General features: G+C 41.9%; 1 protein-coding gene across 3 annotated transcripts in view; it reads left to right on the top strand.

Moving 5' to 3' along the window:
* LOC139772732 (uncharacterized) overlaps positions 1 to 18154 on the top strand; it is a 178345-nt gene extending 160191 nt beyond the window's left edge. For all 3 annotated transcript variants that reach the window (XM_071706625.1, XM_071706624.1, XM_071706623.1), the window contains 2 exons: positions 16815 to 16980; positions 17534 to 18154. In XM_071706625.1, coding sequence (XP_071562726.1) covers positions 16815 to 16980; positions 17534 to 17592 — 225 coding nt within the window. In that variant the 3' untranslated portion in view covers positions 17593 to 18154. The remainder of the gene's footprint in view (positions 1 to 16814; positions 16981 to 17533) is intronic.
* The last annotated feature ends 1423 nt before the right edge of the window (positions 18155 to 19577 follow it).

Genomic DNA, 19577 nt, shown 5'->3' with positions numbered 1-19577 from the left:
CTCGTCGAGATCGTTCTTCGTCTTCAAGTGCTTCTCTAGGCAACTTTACAGAGGCAGAGGCCTGGAATTCGCCGACGCGCACATACACGTGCGCGCATATACCGCCACGTACCTACACACGTCACCATATCAACTTTGAAGTAGGAACGCAATAGGGGGATGCCCGTTGTGGAAGGTCCTCACCGTAATTTCCGAGAGAGATTTTATTAGCTGTACGAGCTTTTCGCGAACAACGTAATGAATTAGCAAGCGCACTTAGTTGAATAACATGCTACTGTAATGCCGCTGTATTATATCATTTTAAACTCTTAATTTATTAAAGGAATACGTGTACCCTCATAGGACGTTACGTATTTTTTTCTACATTAAATGTCGATTAAATTTACGGACGCGAAAACGATAGTGAAAACAAACAAAGTAGATAAAAAGAGAAACTATTAGCGCATTAGATTACTATAAAATATATAAAAATAAGCATGTATTTATTATGAAGTGATTTAGTTCTCGAAGCAATTATTTTCTATGCAAGATGATTGACGCACGTGTTATAATTTCTATTTAGCGATGTCTTTTACAGGCAACCTCCTTTAAATTGCTAGCCGATTATCTGTCGTTTATTGGCCAGGGCGATCAGACGCTTCTGTCTCGTTCGCAAAACATACGATCGATCAATACTTTGAAAACCAGTGGAAGCGTGCCCTCGAAGGCTATGACAGGAAAAAAAATAGTGCCGATAACGAAAGAGTCGACGGGGATGGCGGCGATGGCGTCGGGAAGGAAAAAATGAATTATGCGAGGAATCGAAAATGCTGGTCACGATGGGAACTCCGAGATATTGTCCCGACATCCTCTCCGTTTCCTTTCCCCGCCGCGTTGTTTTCCCTTTCTTTCCGTCCTTTTCCTTCAGAAAAGAGAACGAAAGGAAAAGCGCAAGGAACGCGCGCGATATACAACATGTGTACTGGATAGGAATCTTACGAGACGTCGTTTCCTGATGGATTACCTATTTCGCGCACTTCTATCGCTGTACGGAATTGGTCCCGGAAACGTGCATTCATAGCGCCGCCGACGGACGAAATACGCTTCCGCGTTGAATTACCAGCATCTATCCTCACAAACGTTCCATAAATCTTTATATTGACGGATTCGACGGATCCTTCTACGTAAGAATCCTTTACGTAAAAAAAACTTCACATAGGAAAAAATTTTCAAACAAGAAAGTTGACGTTTAATGTCGCTTCCAATCTCTCTTTTTTTTTTATTCTCAATTAAAACTTTTGTTTTAGTAAAGAGAAGGTATTAGAAAGATCACGGAAGCCGACTGTGTACCATAATATTGCGATTTTCGTAAAGCACGTCGAACTTACGCTCGACTTCACCAACAAAAGCATCCTCGGCATGAAGGGAGGAAAAAGGAAAGGATCGAAAGAGGGTGTATGATTTGAAAAGTCAGTACGAGGCTAATATAGTGCGCAATCTCATCCCGATAGATTCGCTATCTTTATCGTCCTGAGAAGTAGCCACGGGTCAAACACGTGCACTACTCGAAGCGAAAAGAATTTTTGCGAGCTCAAATCTTTGATGTATCGAAAGTATGTTCGTGCGAATCTCAGGGCTGGCTTAAAATCGGATTATATTTATCTCAATTTTGTTTAGTCTTCTTGAATGCAGGTACAATTTTATCATTTTATTTTTATAAAATCAGTATTGTCGTAGAAATCATTTAAAACAATTTGATCTCATATTATGGTAGTAATAGCGTTCTCAAGTCAGTCGGTCCGCGCAGTAGTATAACCAAGGACGTGTACGACCGTCGTAAGTAGTAAAAGCAAGGAATGTTCGCATAAAAACTCCGAGAATCTACAATCACCTGGCGATAAAAGTGAAAAAGTTCCGGCGATTTTCCGGATAAAAATTCTCTAAGTTCTAGTCGCTTAACTTTTTTCCTCCGAAATCTAACGTTTTCTTGACAATTCTGAATAACTCCTCAAGAGCTCTATTAAAAGGTATTACGACACAAATTGACCTTAATTGATACAAAAATGTTACGAACAATTTTCTTATTAAATTGATTTCTGCATTTTTTCAAATTTATATTTTTTATGTTTAATTGTCAGAGTTCTTTTGAAACGTCAAGAACTCGGGAATAAGAATCAGAGCTCTAGCGAGCTCTATAATTGATATTCTAGAAACGGGGTGTCAACTGCACAGAGGAGATAGATCAATCCTATAATCGATTCGCGAAGAAAGAGTGAGGTCAAGACGTCAATTAGGGTGGCGGACGAAGATGGAAGGCGGTGGCCGGAAGGCAGAGCGCCGTATTTTCATTTGGCCGGATCGCTCGTCAACCGGCAGTTAATCCTGGTCGAGGAACAAGCCCGGGGATGAACTAGTCGACGCAACGGGATCGTTAGTTTTAATCGTTCGACTGCTATTAGTTCGTGTCATTCTACTCCCGCTTCCCCTCACTCCGGCCTCCCTCCGTCTAGCCTCTTCCGTTTTCTCCGTCGATTCGATCCACCCCCTTGTTCCCCGCTGTTGCCTCTTTGTCACTCACTTGTCGCTTCTTCCGCGGCCCACCTTTTCTCTCTCGCTTCGCCGAGTCGGGCTCTTCCTACCTCGTTCTCTCCTTAACTGCATACTCCCTGGTGCCCGGGCTCAGACGACATTATCGATGGCGGGCATTAAACGTCTTTTGCCTTTTCCACCTCCCTCGCTCGCTGCCATCCCCGTGCGACGAATCTCTCAGCCCCTCGTTCTATCCGGTCCAACGTTCTCGCTGCTGTCGCTTTAACGTGGATTTCCTATCCGGTGGCTTTTGATAACGGCGCTTTAGCAGCGTCTTCCGTGTTACAACGAAACCGAAGCCGGGCGACGGCGCTGAAAAATGAAGTGACTTGTGTATCCCACCCTCGATAAGGAGCACCCCCGAATAAACGCGTTGTTCTCTTCTTTACAGCGCTTCAACGAGATACGATTTTCGATCAAGTAAAAAACTGAAAGGCGCACGACGGATATGCAAATGACTTGCGACGATTTTTAATTGAAATTCGATGAATCACCGACGAAAGTTCCACAATCACGCAACAACGAAACATTGTTTGCCAGTTAGAATTATTACAAATTGTACAATTATTACAAGTATTTGATTATAATTTGAAATATTCTATAGTTTGCTCATAAAATATATCAATGCCCATAATTTTTTTAATTAGTATTTCTTTTAAGATTTTACGTCGACGTATTATTTCTAAATTTTATATATATAAATATCTCTCCCCCACTTTCTCTCTCTCTTATTATGATTGTAACTTAGCATGCATAATTTATCAGGGATAAAATATCATTAATATGCATTTGACTACAGTAGAATATCTTCTGAATGCCGCCAACATCGCAGTGGGCTTAGCTGTTTTAAAACAGTGGGTCAGTCTCTTACAATTGTGTCAAGTCCTTTGAAAGTATTCGTGTGAAAATCCAACGCAGAGAACAGCTACGTGGCTCAACAGCGATTACGAGCATTTTAATGCAAATGCACAACTCTCGACCCTCCCATATACCACCACCAAAAAGACACCATTTTCGCGGGAGATTCTTCTAACTAAATTAGCCACTGTATCGGTCACTGCGATGATGGCTGAATTGGAGAGATGAATGAGACGTATAAAGTGCCGTCGAAAGTAATAATCGAAGTTAGAAATAATTACATTAAAAGTAAGTGAGAAGATCAATGCGTACATAAAATATTAATGGGCGATATCAAACTATCGCCGTGAAATTGAATTGATTTGTTTTTCCGTTTTTCGAAGCTTGCGATATAAAAGAAGAATGGTATCAAATATTTAACGTGTCCTAAAAGATTCAGTTCTACGATGCAATGACTATCTACATGTCTATAGACGCTTTATACACTTTCGTAATTCCTATCTCTCCGAAGTGAATTCGTGCTGTGCTAAAATAAACATCCACCAAGAACTTTCTACTTCGGGCAGCATCCGCCGAGTGCATCTACCGAGTGCATCCGCAATAGCAATTTCACGTTATGAAAGGCCGTTTATTTTTACACATTAATTACAAAAATTATGCTCGTTTCCGGTAATTCGAAGACTAGTTGATGATAGCTATCGTAGGTCGGGAATCCTTAAAGATCGATTTCTCGATATAACTAGGCATAGCTAAGGATCGTCCAGGTGGCTCTTAACGTGCCGAGCGCCGGAGCGAAACTTGAGAAGTATTAATCCCGCCCCGAGAGAAGATATCGAGAGCAGCCGGTGCGCGAGAGGAGCTGTGCACCAGGAAAATTACACAGGCTAGCGCAAGGTAACGGAATCTTAATCTCGTTGGTCCCACCGCGCTCTCGCTTTGCCGATAAAAAGAAGGAGCGAGACAGCCTGCTGCCTACGTTTGCCGACGAAGACTTGACGGGGACAGCAGATGGCCATCTCACAGATTTTCCACCTGGCGACCCCGCGCATCCCTGGGGTGTAATTTCGGTAATTTAATTTCTCGGCTTAATAGAGGAAGCCGGGATCGCGGAGAGACGAGACAGCCGGCACGAAAAGAAACGCGTTCGACACGAAGAGGAGAATTACAACCGGGAAGAGGGGTGAGGAAGGCATGAAAACGACACGTTAATACTTTGGGAGAATTAGTGTGTCATTTGCGATAAACTGGAGATGTAATGATGAGACGGAAAGAGAAAGGGGGACAGAAAGAGCAGGATCATCGTTACTTTTTAATTTTTAATTGGCCGCCTCGGGTCTTTTATAGGGCATAAGTATTAATGTTACAAATTAAAAGAAAAATGATTCTTCGTAACAAAGAGAACTTGAAATTTTAAATCCAGCAATAATGCATTACTAGGTATTACATGGGTATTCGCGCAAAGGAGAAGAGCTCGCGCAGCATCGTAACAATGCTTTTATCCGATACAATATCAAATATTCTTTCGTCGCTTTATATAAATACCATTACGTATAAAGCGTGGAAAGAGCTGCTTTCTCACGAGAGAATAAATTTCTATATTCAGCACGCGATACGATCCACGGCATGTGCCAGCGGTATATCGTCAGAGAAATGATTACTGACACACATAACGAAACGTGCTATCATCGAAATAAAAGCTATCGCTTCGCGCGCACTAACGAACGGATAAATTTCTTATATCTATGTATATCTACGATATGATCTAACCGCCGCTAATACATTCCGCTACGTTATATATTACTGTGTGGCTAAAATAAACGTAACGCGAAAGGCGACACGAAAGGGGTGGTCGCGGTTTTTGCCCGCGACAAGCCGTCAGCTTTAACGATCGCGTAGGAAAACCGTCCGGGCGCGTCCTGATTTCATTAACGGTTTTAAATACGGCCACCGGTAATTCCAGCTCGCGGTGGAACGCGACCGTAAACCGTTTTAGAGAAAAGGAGGAACAATTTCCATGATTAAGGGGATAAACATTTACATTTTTGCAGCTCTCCCCCTTCCCATTTTATTCGTAATTGAGTTCCATAAATCACTAAATACTCTCCTCCACTCCTCCTGATTTATTCAGTGCGCAAACCTTAATTATCTTGGTAGACTTTAGCGTTTTATACAGCACGGTTGACATAGCTTTATATAGACATTAATTGCGATGTAGACTCGACATTATGACGGCTGTGCGGATCCTCTGGAGATTAATATAATCAGTGGATTCTACGTATCGTACAGTACGCAGAAATGTAATAAGCGGAGCGTTAAATTTTCGACTATATATATATACAGCAAATCTGGGGTAATTATTCGCGCATGGTCTGCCCGTGTAAGAGACGGTAGCGTGTCACGAAATCACTTTTTTTTAGTAATAAATTATCCACGTAAATTGGAAGCTTCTTTGAAACGGAAACGTTCAAAGCCTAACCCCCTAATCCGATTAAGACGAGCACACTTGTCTCGCCCACCATTAATGCCCTTCCGACTACGCTGGGGCGACTAGTTGGATATTCCGTGTACGATATATATCCTCCGTAGCGTCGAGCTCTGAAATATCACGACGCGACGTCAAGTCGTTGGGAAACGCTTGCGAATGATAGATATACGATGCACGAACGCACCATATATTCAGGCGTGCGCCGGATAATCTTCTTTTCTTTAATTTATCTTACTCATACGTAACGCGCGCAACCGCGGTCGTATAGTCGCACGGATGACGGGCGCGCACGTGCGCGAGATACAGTGACGTTCGCTCCATACGTTAAAAAACTATTGTCAAAAAATAATTTATTCTGACTTGCACAGTGATACACGTCATCAGAACCATTATCCTTGACGATTACGAGAAATCTGACAAATTCGACAAAAGATTGCAAGATTTGAAATAGAAGTAGCATCCCATCAACAATAGCGTTTCAATACCTTACAGTGTTCTATAATGTGACAAGCAGATGGTTACCGAATAATAATACATCTACCTTTAAAAAAAAATAAAAAAAAAAATAAAACTTTAAACTAATTTAATTTAATTTAATTTAGTTGAATTAAATTAAGCAATTAAATTAAGTGGCGATTCTCAATCGCATCTCTCAATTATTCATCGATCGTGCGCGCGTGCAACGTGTATCGCAAATATGCGACCATGTTCTAAACAGGCGTATTCGTTTATTATTCTGCATCATTCGACCCTCGACAATGACGCGCGGCACCAACTAGAATAACGCGAAATCATGTCGATTCCGAGCATGCAGATACTTTGTGCGTACTGTTTGCATGACGTCGCATCTAGTCGCGTAACGCGCCGTTGTCTACGCTCTATTCGGCTCTGTGCGGATCGATCGGGGATATCTATAAACCCTCTGCTTACGGACGTGCATAAATCGCATTCCAGTCGCGTTTGCGTGCAGCACGCACCGTCGATTCGCCATCCTGCGGCCGACGACTGACAACGACGACGATGCGACCGCATCGTCAGGTTGGTATTATTAAACGATTCGGACCCCGCAAACGGGCAACGGGTACAAATTGTACGCGCGTATTGCAGACGTCGCCCACGTAAAATGCGTCCTGCGTGAACGGTGCCGATAACGCCGTCCCTCTCTACGTGCGCGTTTTATTAAACGCTACGTCGAGCAATATCGTTGAAGTATAAATCGCCCCCGCCGATTATACGCGACAAAATGCGTAGAAATAGTCGAAATTAAATTGGGGTGATGATAAGGTGTTGCCTAAATATCGCTCTAATGTATCTATCCCCCAGGCGGTATGTATGCCGCATAAAATCGCTCGCGGGATTCGTCGTGTTCCGTTAAAAAGCTCCGATAACTGTTCGCGCACGCATACACGCGCGCGCATATTTTTCTCGCAGCCACACAAATTCCATCCGACAGTTCCACTCGGTGACGGGAAGCGGAACCCGATGCACACCGTTTACTCTGCACTGTTTATTCTGTTATGTGTCAGTTGTTACCGAATAACGGATGAATGTTTTCCCAAATGTTTCCCCCGAATGAAATTTTCATGATGCCCCAGCGACTTTACGGAGTAGGTATCTCCATTCTACCCGTTTTCAATATTAAATCGCGCTTTAGGACGAACTTCTCTCCGCGCTCTATTACTGTCGTAAGAGAAAAGTCGCCTTCTCTCTCGCTCTCTCCCTTGTTCTCCTCGATCTGTCTCGTTTCGGCGGAATGGCGCCATAGCTCGGCGATTTGAATAGCACTGATTGACTCCCCATTATCATCGCCCGGCTCTCCGTTAACATGATAATACGCATTAGGATGGTGCCAAACCGTATGTCTCACTCGACGCCCTCCCTATTCTCTCCCGTCGCAATCCCCGTATCTGCGCACAAATATGCACGGCAGGAACATCGGGAAGCGCGCATCCTGCCGTTAAGAGAAGCAGACACTAGAGCGTTTGAGACCGAGTACACCTTCGATATTCGCTATGTGTAAACGTTTGCCGAAATGGTCAACGACACCAATATTATCGTGAGTCAGCCTTAACGAGCCGGTGGATCTCATTCGCGATAACAGTTGGCGTGTAAATCCTATCGCTACACCTGCACCGCCACGTATAAGATCACGTAGCCAGAGATTCGGAATCAGAAGTTCCTCATTGTAAAGAAATTTTCATATTTAGTCTTAATGCCTTTTTATTGTTATCACGTTACTTGAAAAATAACAAGCCTGATAACTGCCTTTATGCTGGAATTACAAAGTAATGTATGATTACTCTATAAAATAATTCTATCTCGTGTGTTAAATTTTTAATAATATTCCGATCAACTTATAGTAGATTCTTTGTCTAAATATCGAAATTTATAGAATAATATTTTTAATTATTGTACGTGATATCCATGTGTACATTATTCAAGAAAAATTAATAGCTGTTTTTTGTCGTGTATTAAAGAAAGATTTAATATTAAAAATGTTACATGATCATATAGATACTCTTCTTGATAATATCGAGACAAAATTAACACTTGGCGTTGTTTTGAGCGTTGATTATTATTAACCGAATATACGTAATATGGCTAAACCAGAACACGATACAGTTGCACGTAATACGGTAGTGCACGCTGTAAGCAGGGTTGCGATCGTTTACAACCCTTTGGCATATTACAGGTTAATGTACGAAATGGCGAATCATATTCGAGTTTGCAATTGCAGTTCGCAATCTGTACATATATTATGAACAACATACAAATTTATCTTAATGCAACTCATAATTAATTCATTTCGCGTTCAAAATTCTCGCCTACTATTAGACCGGCAAAAATGTTGCGCCGTTTATTTGCATGTAAAGGTAAATTGCGGTAAACCACGTCAATCATAATAAATTTCAATAAATTATTTCCTACGCCGTTATTGTAACACCGGTATTGTAACACATAATTATTTCGGTAATTCTTCGTTAAAAATTAGAAATTATTTCTAGCGAAATTATTAATGTTATAATAACCGCAGATAAGATATATTTAACGCTCTATAATTTATTTATTTGTGTACTCTGCAATTTGTAAAACGCAAATTTGATTATATCATCATTTCATGCCGACGTGCTGATAACTATCTGTTGACACTGCGCCACCGTCGGCGGCGGAATTGCATAACGGCTCGTGTGTATGTCCTAACATTGAAATGTAACTAATTAATGTCTCTGGAACCGTATCACTCTCGACACGCGTACGATCCGTAGACGGAAGATGACACGAACGCAGAGTCGGGTGCGGCCTCCGACAAGGAAGCTCACGCTGAAATCGTAATATCGTTGTCCGCGTCGGAAGATCCCAACATGATAATTCCTACCGTGTGTATGCGCGAGATATTCATATACGTCTAATAAATACATCATTGTCAATGATACATGTACTGCGTACGGACATCCTTTAAATTCATTTATCGATGTCGACACGCAGGACACAATGGATGATTACCCTTCTTTCTCATTAATTAGCGTAATATGTTCGCGTTCTTTCGTTGATCCTACGAATCATAAGCGGCGTCGTGACGCTGGATCAACGATGAACTGTTCTCAGCGAAAAGTGAAGCACCAGAAAGGAGGAAGCGATGGCTGACATGTAAATAAGTGCACATGTACACCAGTGGATGTGCACACGACTCGCCCGGAAAGAGCACCCGATCGTGTAGGGGATGAAGGAGGACGACGACGGTGGTAGGAGGGACGGGATGAGGTATGGAGTGGGTTAACAACGTGATCACGGTTCAAGCACTCCCGCAGGATCGCCACATCAGCTGGTCGACCCACCCTTTCTCACTATCCGCCATCCAGCCTCTTCTCCATCCAGTATTTTGCCCCTGCCATCCCCCTCGCCATGGGGTATCCCTCGCTCTCTGCCGTGCGCGTCAGGCGCTCTCCGGGATACACTCTCGTCGTGGTCTGTCAAGATACCTCCCTCTTCCCCCGCGATCATTTCCATCGATGTATGCGCGACGCGCTTATATGCACGTGCGAACCTGCCATGTGCAGATCGCCGGTCGTCGATTAACAGCCTCGTGCAACACACAGGCGAAACATCTCACCGTATCGCGGAAACGCGCGCGTTTGGAAAAATGACAATTCTCTCTACCGGTTCCGCGAATCGTGTTTTTCACGATGTTCCTTTTTTTCCTATTTCACTTTTTCTCTCCTCTTTACGCCGTGTCGTTTTTTTTTTACGCGAAATATCACTATTCTTGCCTCGATTTTCGCAATTTGCAATACACGATAGCAATAACGGTCATCCCGTCATAACGGATGGCTAGTGAGCTAATCGTTCGTGTTAATCATGCATATTAATTAAGATATAGGGGTATTTGATAAGCGATTAGCGAATCATATACGCAGAAAAAACATTCGCTTCTGCTGCATGATATCGCATGGAGTCCATGGAGATTAATTCGCAATTTTTCTGACATTAATAAATCGCGCGTCTATTGACATTATGAGCCGTCGATTGTTAAGTCTTATCAGCTCTGTCATACGTCAATTTTGCGATTATTATTTCTGAAAACCTCGCTGTGTAAATGTAAACGATCCTCTTTGGCGTTAGGTATCGTGTTTCGCGTCCATCAACGCACTGCAATATATCAGTTACGCACTTCGTATTCCTCGCGTACCTCTCGTTTTCTCGAAATTTTTGTTCTCGCAAAACTCGAGAGCTCAACACGCATAACGTTAACGTCAATACTAATTATAGAACGCACAAGTATTTGTAGCGTGTATAATATATTTGCTCAACGGGTGCACGCCATGTTTGCTCGGTATTATGCATAAACATAATGAAGTAACAACAACGTACCGCGATTTCATCGGCGTAAACACCGATAGCCTGCGTAAGTCATTTATAATGAAATTTCTCGATTGGTTTACAACCTGGCGGAGTTTGCCGATGCACATTAATTGACCTCATTATTACCACTGCCGGGCATTAAGAACCGTTCGCAGCGCGGGCCGGCGTTTTCGCCGCACCGATCCGAAAGTACGAGCGGGATTTTCTCATCGGTACTCCGGAAGTACCCTGCACCCGATCTCGCGAATGCAATTTCATTAGTCTAATGGATTTCGATGCTCGAGACTGTAATCCGCTATTTTTTGCGTGCCGCGGCACAGAAAATTGGATAATTTATGGGTTTGAAGTAATGAAAGGGAATTTAACGTGCGCGAGTAGACCCGTGCTCGCGGGGCGATCCGATAACTTTAGAAATCGAGTCGACTCCGCGTGAACGCGAAAAAAAGAGTAAAAGGGGAGGAGAGAGAGAGCACCGCGAACGGCGGAAACAACGACGAAATCCGGACAATTCAGGAACAACGCAATTACTCTAGCACAATAGATCCGCGGACTACGAGTTCTCTTGGCACGGCGTCTTATAGGAGCGAACAAACTCGCGAGGTTGAAGAAGAGACATTTCTGATCCTTTTACCTTTCAATTAATCGCCCGAGAATATTGGAGCCGTCGAAAGCTCTCTCGAAACGTCTGATCCATTGCGCACTAACGTGTCACGAATTAATTCTAAGTGAAAGGGCGAATTTTTGGAGTTACGTAATGCGTGATGAATACTACATAAGAATTCATACAAAAGCTCTTAACATTTTTATTTATGATGATTTCTCGCACATGTATATGTATATATGTATTAGATCGGTTTATATTAACCACGTAATTTAGAATTTAATTGCGTTCCAGTGACGCTAACGTCAGCCGCAATCGCCTTTTACATATTTTACCACTTTCGTTAATTAAGCCCTGCGCGCGCGCGCGCTCTGCAATAAAACGAAATCTGAAATGTAGATTTCGCCCACCCGCTGCTGTTATAACGCGCGCCAAGAGGAATAATTTACTTTTTCAACAGCTTCGCGTATGTCGCGTCCAAGCTAGTTATACTGCCTTTTCACACAGAATTTCACAGCTCGTAAACACGGGGACGGAGTCGGTGCACGTGGCCGTCGGTTAATTTAGGGCAGGTTCACGATACGACGTTCCGTGAGTGCGTGCATGCGTGCGTGTGTACGTGGGATCGACCATTGCCGATCGTGTTCCACGCGCAAGTTATTTCGACGCTTGAATTTTTAGTGCCGTTTCTGCCGCGTTCACGGAAGCTAAACTCCCCGGAAACTCTATCCCGGAAACGATCAACGTGCCAGCCGATCAACGTTGCCATCGTTCGGCGTTTCGATTAGAACAGAATCGGAAGGTTTAACATAAAAAAGGCGTAGTGACGAAAAAGCGAGAAGTTAATTTGTAAATTCGATACGAAGATTAACATATAAAGTATATATAAAAGCATGAGCTAAAAAATAATTTTTTTGACACAAAGCTCATATATTAGTAATACGATGATTTGTAAATAAAAGATTTTCATCAGCGATTATCACGAAGATATTTAATATTTTATTTGATTTTTTTTAAAGCATTACGTGATTAATTACTCGAGAACAACAATCTAATTCAATAACAAAGGCAGCAAAGGCAGAATGAGTTTTTCTTTTTTTTTCTCTTCAAGTTTTCCTAATTTAACCGTCGAACTTTCTTATAAAATAAAGTCTGTCGGGCCGATGGTATATATTTTTGCAATAACGTAGCGTATCATCGGATTTAGAATTACGAGAAATCTGACAAACAGGCAGGTGTTCTACGTTGATCGATCCTGCGTGTCCTGCTTAAGTGGAGGACGTCGTTTGGTGAAACCACATGGAGGGTGATCAAATCCAGCAGAGACTAACGGAAGGAAAATCCGCTACAGTGTACACGGTACGGTACATTATGTACGAGAGTTCGCAATGAGGAAGTAAATCGCCCGCCTTCCTCAGTGAAAGGAAAAATAATTCTCTTCCCTTGCTTCTCCACTAACGCGAAAATTACGGAAATTATATCAGTGATAAAAGTAAAATTGTACTAATATTTAAATGTAGTATCATAACGAGCGGAGTTTTCGCGTACCAAATATTTTCTTTCCTGGGTTTTAAATTCTCTCTCGTAGAAAGCGGAATTCGCGAAAAAAAAAAGACTGACGGAGAACGGAACTGCGCAATGAAATTAATGAGAGAGGGTATGGACGGAAAGGGACAAATTACTTTTCTGGCAGACGTTCCATTTCACGCACAATTTAACCGCGCGATCTCAGTAAAAGGCGTTTGCATGATTGCTTTGCTTGCAATATAGTTGAAAAGAAAACGATCAACGGCAGGGAACGAGATCAGGCAAGCGCATCACCCTGCTTTTACCTAATCACTTTTGTGATGGCTCGATTAATCTTCCTGACGAAATCTGAACTGTTGCTTAAATCGAAAATGTTTGAATAAACTGCATCGTCTTTACAGAAAATCGAGGAACTGAGCGAGAAATATTCTTAAGTACCTGTTACAATTATTTTATTTTGTGATCAATTATAATCACGTAATCGACATATTGTCCCTCAAATGTCGGATTCAATTGTTGACACCTAATATTAAACGATTTAATCCTTCGGAGCCAAAGAATAATATTTATCGCGAAACTGATAATGATGCAAGTAATTTATTCGATACAGAAATTTTTGCATCATTAGTTTCGCGATAAATATCATTCTTTAGCTCCAAAGGGTTAAATCGTTTAACATTAGGTGTCAACAAACAATTCGTAAGTGACTTTAAGGCCATATATTCCTTCATAAGATAAGAGTGGCAGTGCGGTAAAGCGTCAGGTTTCTTAACAATAATTCTTAACGGAGCAGGTTGTTAGCTTAGCGCCCAGCTTGGAGGACCATTAATCACCTTATGGCGGAATACACATAGCAGTTGCCAATTGCTATGTGTGGACTAACAGCTTAATGTCTTTCCCGAAAGACGTAACCCAGTTTCTCCGCACGAGAGTCTCCTCTTTATTTCTCGTACGGAAAGTACAGTTTGAAATATTAAAATTTCTGTGATCAGATGAACTCGGCCCCGGTTGAGTGAGAGAGCAGAACGTGCTTGCATGTGTGTGTGTGCGCGCGTACATTGTGCCTGTGTTTTCAATGTTATTGCCAGTTTTGAAAATCTATGATATGCGTAATATGAACTACAGATTTTCTGTGTTGGCAGTGCATATTGGAACGCAGCTCGTGTGCAGCGATCAGTTGATTGCAGCAGGCACTCGACGTAAGCGCTCGCGTCTAACAGTGAGTTGCGCTACTTGCGCTGCCTACCTCCTGTACCCGGCCCAAGGTAACTATTTCCTTTTGTAACTCGAAAACTAAGCTTCGAAGAAAATGTTGGTAAAGGAAAAATCATCTCACAATCAGAATTGAGAACTTTTGACTTGCGTAGATGATTACAATGTTTTGCAGATATCTCTTTTTATCAGTCTGACGCAAAACATCGTCAATTAATTCCCCCGTAGAAACTTTCGTCGTCATGCCGTGTATTGACTATTGCATACCTGTAGATCTCTAAGGATAATGTCCTTTGACGTGTCACTGCAAGAGGTGCTTGCCAAAGACTTCGTGAGCGTCAACGCGGTCGTCTATATCGCATAAAGAAGCCTCTGATGCCGTTATAAAAATGCGAACGATTATAGATACGGAAGGCAATATCAAAGCCTTATTTATTCTTGCTCTGAAACCAAACACGAAGAGAGGTGGCACAGCGAAGAAATATTAGAAAGAAGAATGTTAGATTTTTTAATTTACCTAGCGGTGCGTAAGACCAGCACTGGTTTACGATATTATCTTATCATTGTGGATTGTGCTATTATTCTACGTTTCTGGCCGACAGTTTTCACTTTATCCTGACAGTTTTACTCCTGAGTTTATTTCTAGCAGCTAGATGAAAGCGCTCCGTACAGTTTTTCCTTTGATTACACGTCGCGTGCTACTGGCACGGCATTTAAATACTTGATTGCGTGCGCCTTTTTCCTGCCCTCCCCCCGTATCCTCCTTCCCCTTCGTGCTCAGCACTCGCTGTAATCTCTGTCTTTATTTTTGGCCATCGCGAGAATCAGAGACGAGACGGGACGTGCGCGGCGGTATAATGAAAATAAGCTAATTGTGCATGTTAAAAGCTTCTCCGGGTTAACAGTGATGAACTGCGTAACAAGCTTTGCGCCGCTCACAGAGTTTGTTGCGCGATAATTTTCGGTTTAGTTTCGTAGATGCGTGCAATTGTTAATTAGCAATTAGAGTAGCGCGCTACAGTATGGCAGCAACAAGCGCAAGATAACGATATAAGATGCAAAGAAGAAATAATATCGTATTAATTTTTCCACAAATAAAATTTAATTTTGTTTTTTTATTTATTTATTTTTACTTTTAGAACACTTAATGCCGTTATACCGCTATAAAGGTGTCAACGCATGTCAGGATGACGCGCGCGCGTATCACCACGTTGTCCCGATAATGCTTTTAGAGTCAAAGGGTCGCGTGTAACTCGGTTTCTGGCCCGTTAAAAATTACGGTCGACACAGCTTGTCGACGTTCCGGCAGCGTTCCGTAGGGGTTTAACAACTACCAGCAACGTAGGGGCTTGTTCACGGTTTACCGCCCCCGACGGCGCGGCGGCAACGGCAAGTCACGGGCCGGTCGTCATCCCTTTCACTTACTTTTCCAGTTATTCGACGCGGTTAGTGGCCGCGAGCACGCTGCGAACGGTCCTCGGCACGAAAAGTCTCGCTGAGATCCTGTCGGAGCGGGAGACCATCTCCCAAACTATTGCAGACCGCGCTGGACGAGGCAACGGATCCTTGGGGAGTCAAAGTCGAGAGAGTCGAGATGGGAATATTTTATCTCGATATTTTAATGCATCGTGACAGGTCGCACGATCGAGGAACGTTGTTTTGCTCGTTATCGGCTGACCTATTTGCGTAATTAATTCGTTCATTACTCAGGATAGCGGCAAGGAGATCGAGGGCCGTCATTTCGCAAATTAATCTTTCGCGATCTTCTGACCTCGACTTTTACGTGATTGTGCTTTAAAACTGCGATGGCAATTATTTTCCATTTAAAACATTGATAACAGATTATTAGGATTAAATGCCTGAAACCTCTGCTTCACTAGTACTGACAGCGGTCATACGAAAGCCAAAAAAAGATTGTTATGAACGAGCGACCAATGCAAATCAATGTGAAATCGCTTGATCGGCAAATAATGCGGACGTCGCGCAGCTGCACGAGGGTGATCCGATAAAAATAATACGCTAACGAAAATGTATTTCGACCGACGGAGATAAAAAAAAGGGTAGAATGAGGCGTGATTTAAAATTTAAATGTGTTCGTCGAATCCGCGTTCACGTAAAACAAGTCGATGGTCGTTTATTTGGCCGCCGCGCGACCGATAAAATTTCACAGGCTGACAGAACGAATCGATACGATTATATTTACATCGACGAAGTGTTATTAAGGAGTAATTAGATTACAGCTGCATATTGCGCTGCGCGTGACAACATAGCGATATTATCGTTTTGATACTCTTTGCGCTGGTAATCAAGATAGTCTCGCGAATAATTTTGTGTATATTTCTGCATTGATTGAAGAATTACAATCCGTAAATAATACATATCAATTCTTGGTAAAATAATATGTGCAAGAAAAGCTTGATTGCATGAAGAAAAATTAATCGCATTGATATATAAGAATTTTCTATTTTAAAAACTGTTATATTATTAAATCAATTGAAATGAGAATGAGATGTTGAATATCGAGGCACATTTCTGAAAATTATTAAGCGCGAAGGGATAACAACGATCGTGATCCGGTCGTGATGTTTATCGTAAAAGTCGTCATAACAATCTTAACGCCATTCACGATCACGCTCGCATGTTCGTCCATGAATTTCATCGTGGCTGCCTGAAACGGATACCTAACGGATGCCTCTGTTTCAGAAAGGACGTCCGACTTCCGGTACAGCTTCAACGAGCCATGGTCACGGAGGCGGAAGCTACGAGGGAGGCGAGGGCCAAAGTGATTGCGGCGGAAGGAGAAATGCGAGCTTCCCATTCCCTGAAAGAGGCCAGCGACGTCATTTCCATGAGTCCCGCCGCACTGCAGGTACGCACATACCCGCCAGTATTTTGTCTCTCGCGACCAAATGTTGACGCTAATTATTAAACGTCGCTAATTATCATACATTGCTTCCGTACTTTATTTCCTGGTTTCGTTTTATTTGTATCTCGTTGCAATAACTTTTTTAACGTTATTATGAATCGCACAGCGGGTAACTATACATACATTTAAAACTCATTCTATTCATCGAACAAAATCAGCACTGCAATTAAGCAGAACCGCAAAAATACTTTTTTAATTATCGAAAAAAGCGTAACTATATGAACGCGATAAAATTGGATGAGAGGATAAGGTTAATTATTATCGCATTGGTTCTGTAGATTTCTTTCTCAAAAATATTTAAAAAAATTTACTGTGAAAGTTCTACGGGTAGAACGAAATGAGAGGCTTTATTTGACTATTCGTTTTATTTGCGACACGGTATGTGACGCAATTAAACAAAAATTCTCGCTCGTGAATCGGGTGTCGTAATTACAAGATAAGAGAAAAAATTCCGTCATATTTTCTACTCTTATGCTGACAACTACGATACCTGCAGACTCTGAACAACATATGCGGCGAGAAGAATTCGATGGTTATATTTCCGCTGCCGGTTGAGTTCGGGCCTTTATACACCACCAGCTTGCGCACTCATCAGGAAACTGCATAAACGGAGTTTTTATGTAAGGCGAAGAATAAACATTAAAAATAACGATCTTTTCTTCCACTAATTTGCACAGTTGCAACAGTTATTATTGTAGCCTCGATTGTAGCAGAAGAAGGATACGATACTATTGCTTCGAAAACAACATAAAGAAAATAATTTAAAAAGTAAGGAAAGAGAGAAAAAACAAAGAATTACACAGTGATTATAATCATCTGTTATTATTATATTATTTTTATCACATTTTATATTTATCCGCAATCTTGGACAAGATATGTAATCGGACTTATTAAACATAGCTCACATAGAGCGAATATTACGTGACGCAAGGTTGAAAATCGGGCGTCTGTCTATATGCTCTGTCAATACGATCGTTTTTCCGGAGCCGAATGATACTGTATTTGCGCCTGACGATTTGCCAACTAATTGTAAGGCAAATTAATTACGCATATCCACTGATCCAATTCGCCGAAGATGGTCGCGTCAGATGGAGATTCGATAAACATGTTTCGATAAGATCGCTTTCAAAGCACGCCTTCGTTTAACTAAACCCAAACCCTAACTTGTGTAAACGGTCCCGCATCAGATATCGTATAGGTATTTTCCCACATTGGGAAATAGTCCGGCCAGTCGGAAATCGAGGGAGTTTACGATCGCCGCCATCGTGATTTGCATACGATCCGTCTACTATCCCTCCTTTCGCGTTTAGCGTTACTAAATACCCTGCAGTTCGCTTGAACTCTCTACATTCGTCGATCGACTGTTTTATTATCTTTCGCTGGGCGTCGGATACTCCAGCAGTCTGTGGTTTTTACGCTCGTCTGCGCTTTTTTTAAAAGACTGTTGTGTTTTCTCGAGGTCTGAGACATACTCTCTGATTAAAAGGGAATAGTAAAAACTCGGAAAAGCTTTTATATTTTAATGAAATCAAATAACGTAAAATTACGTTACGATATAGATATCAATATTTCATTAAAAGAGCTCTTAATTAGCTTAGCTTTAATTAAGTTTTCAATATATATTCCAAGTAAATTTAATAACACGTATATTATGTTTCCACTGATCAAAAGCTAAATTTAAGTTTTTACGATTTATCGATAATACCAAGCACACGAACTTCGCTATAATCGAAGTCTCAAAGAGATAAATTGTCCCCTCAGCCTGTCAAAACCTGGGAAACGCAATGCATCATCCACGGTACACAGAATATCAAAGGTTGAACGCATTAGTTGGTCATAGTTTTATTATCCCATTTCGTTCCGGATATTCGGTGCACAGTGGTTTTTATTCGCCCGAGTGGGCGGACTTTTTCAAGATCGTTCGTGACGCGATTCACCGACGTTTATTTCCCGAGGAAAACCGCGTGATGTCAAACCTTCATCTCTCTTTTTCTCTCTTTCTCTTTCTTTTTTTTTAAGTTACATCAGAGCGTATAAATTCGAAGGATATGACGGTGCACAAAATCGACGAGCGCCGCGGATCTTTTTACGCGCAGTAGCGCAGTAGAAGGAAGCTCTCAGCGAGCGTGGTTTTGTCCGACATGCATTCGATTATGCTCGTAAAGGGGAATGCCATTATTCGCCAAACGCGTAAAATTCGATTGCAAGAAGCGAAGGCGCTTAAAAGTGAGGAGAAATATTCTTCGTTTTTTTTTCGCTTCGGACAGGTACCATTCCTCACCTATTTCTCTTTCTCTTTCGCCTAGTTCAATATTAATTATCGTAATTAAATTTTTTATTTTTTATTCGTTCTTATTTATAGCATGAGAGAGAGAGAGAGAGAAATGGTACATTGCAATAATTGTTTTGTGAATATTCCAAAACCAGATAAAGATTAATTGCGGCCCATTGGTGCGTGCGAGCTTCGAACGTGGCCTACTTCATAAATTCCCGCGCGTACCGTAATTTCCGAAACGTTTCAATGCGTTTCCATTTAATCG

Source organism: Temnothorax nylanderi, unplaced genomic scaffold, assembly GCF_030848795.1.
Source record: "Temnothorax nylanderi isolate EJ_2023f unplaced genomic scaffold, tnyl_v1.0 TNYL_tig0053_pilon, whole genome shotgun sequence".
Taxonomy (NCBI): Eukaryota; Metazoa; Arthropoda; class Insecta; order Hymenoptera; family Formicidae; genus Temnothorax; species Temnothorax nylanderi.
The sequence above is the reverse complement of the archived record's forward strand: the minus strand, read 5'-3'. Positions and strand labels throughout refer to the sequence as shown.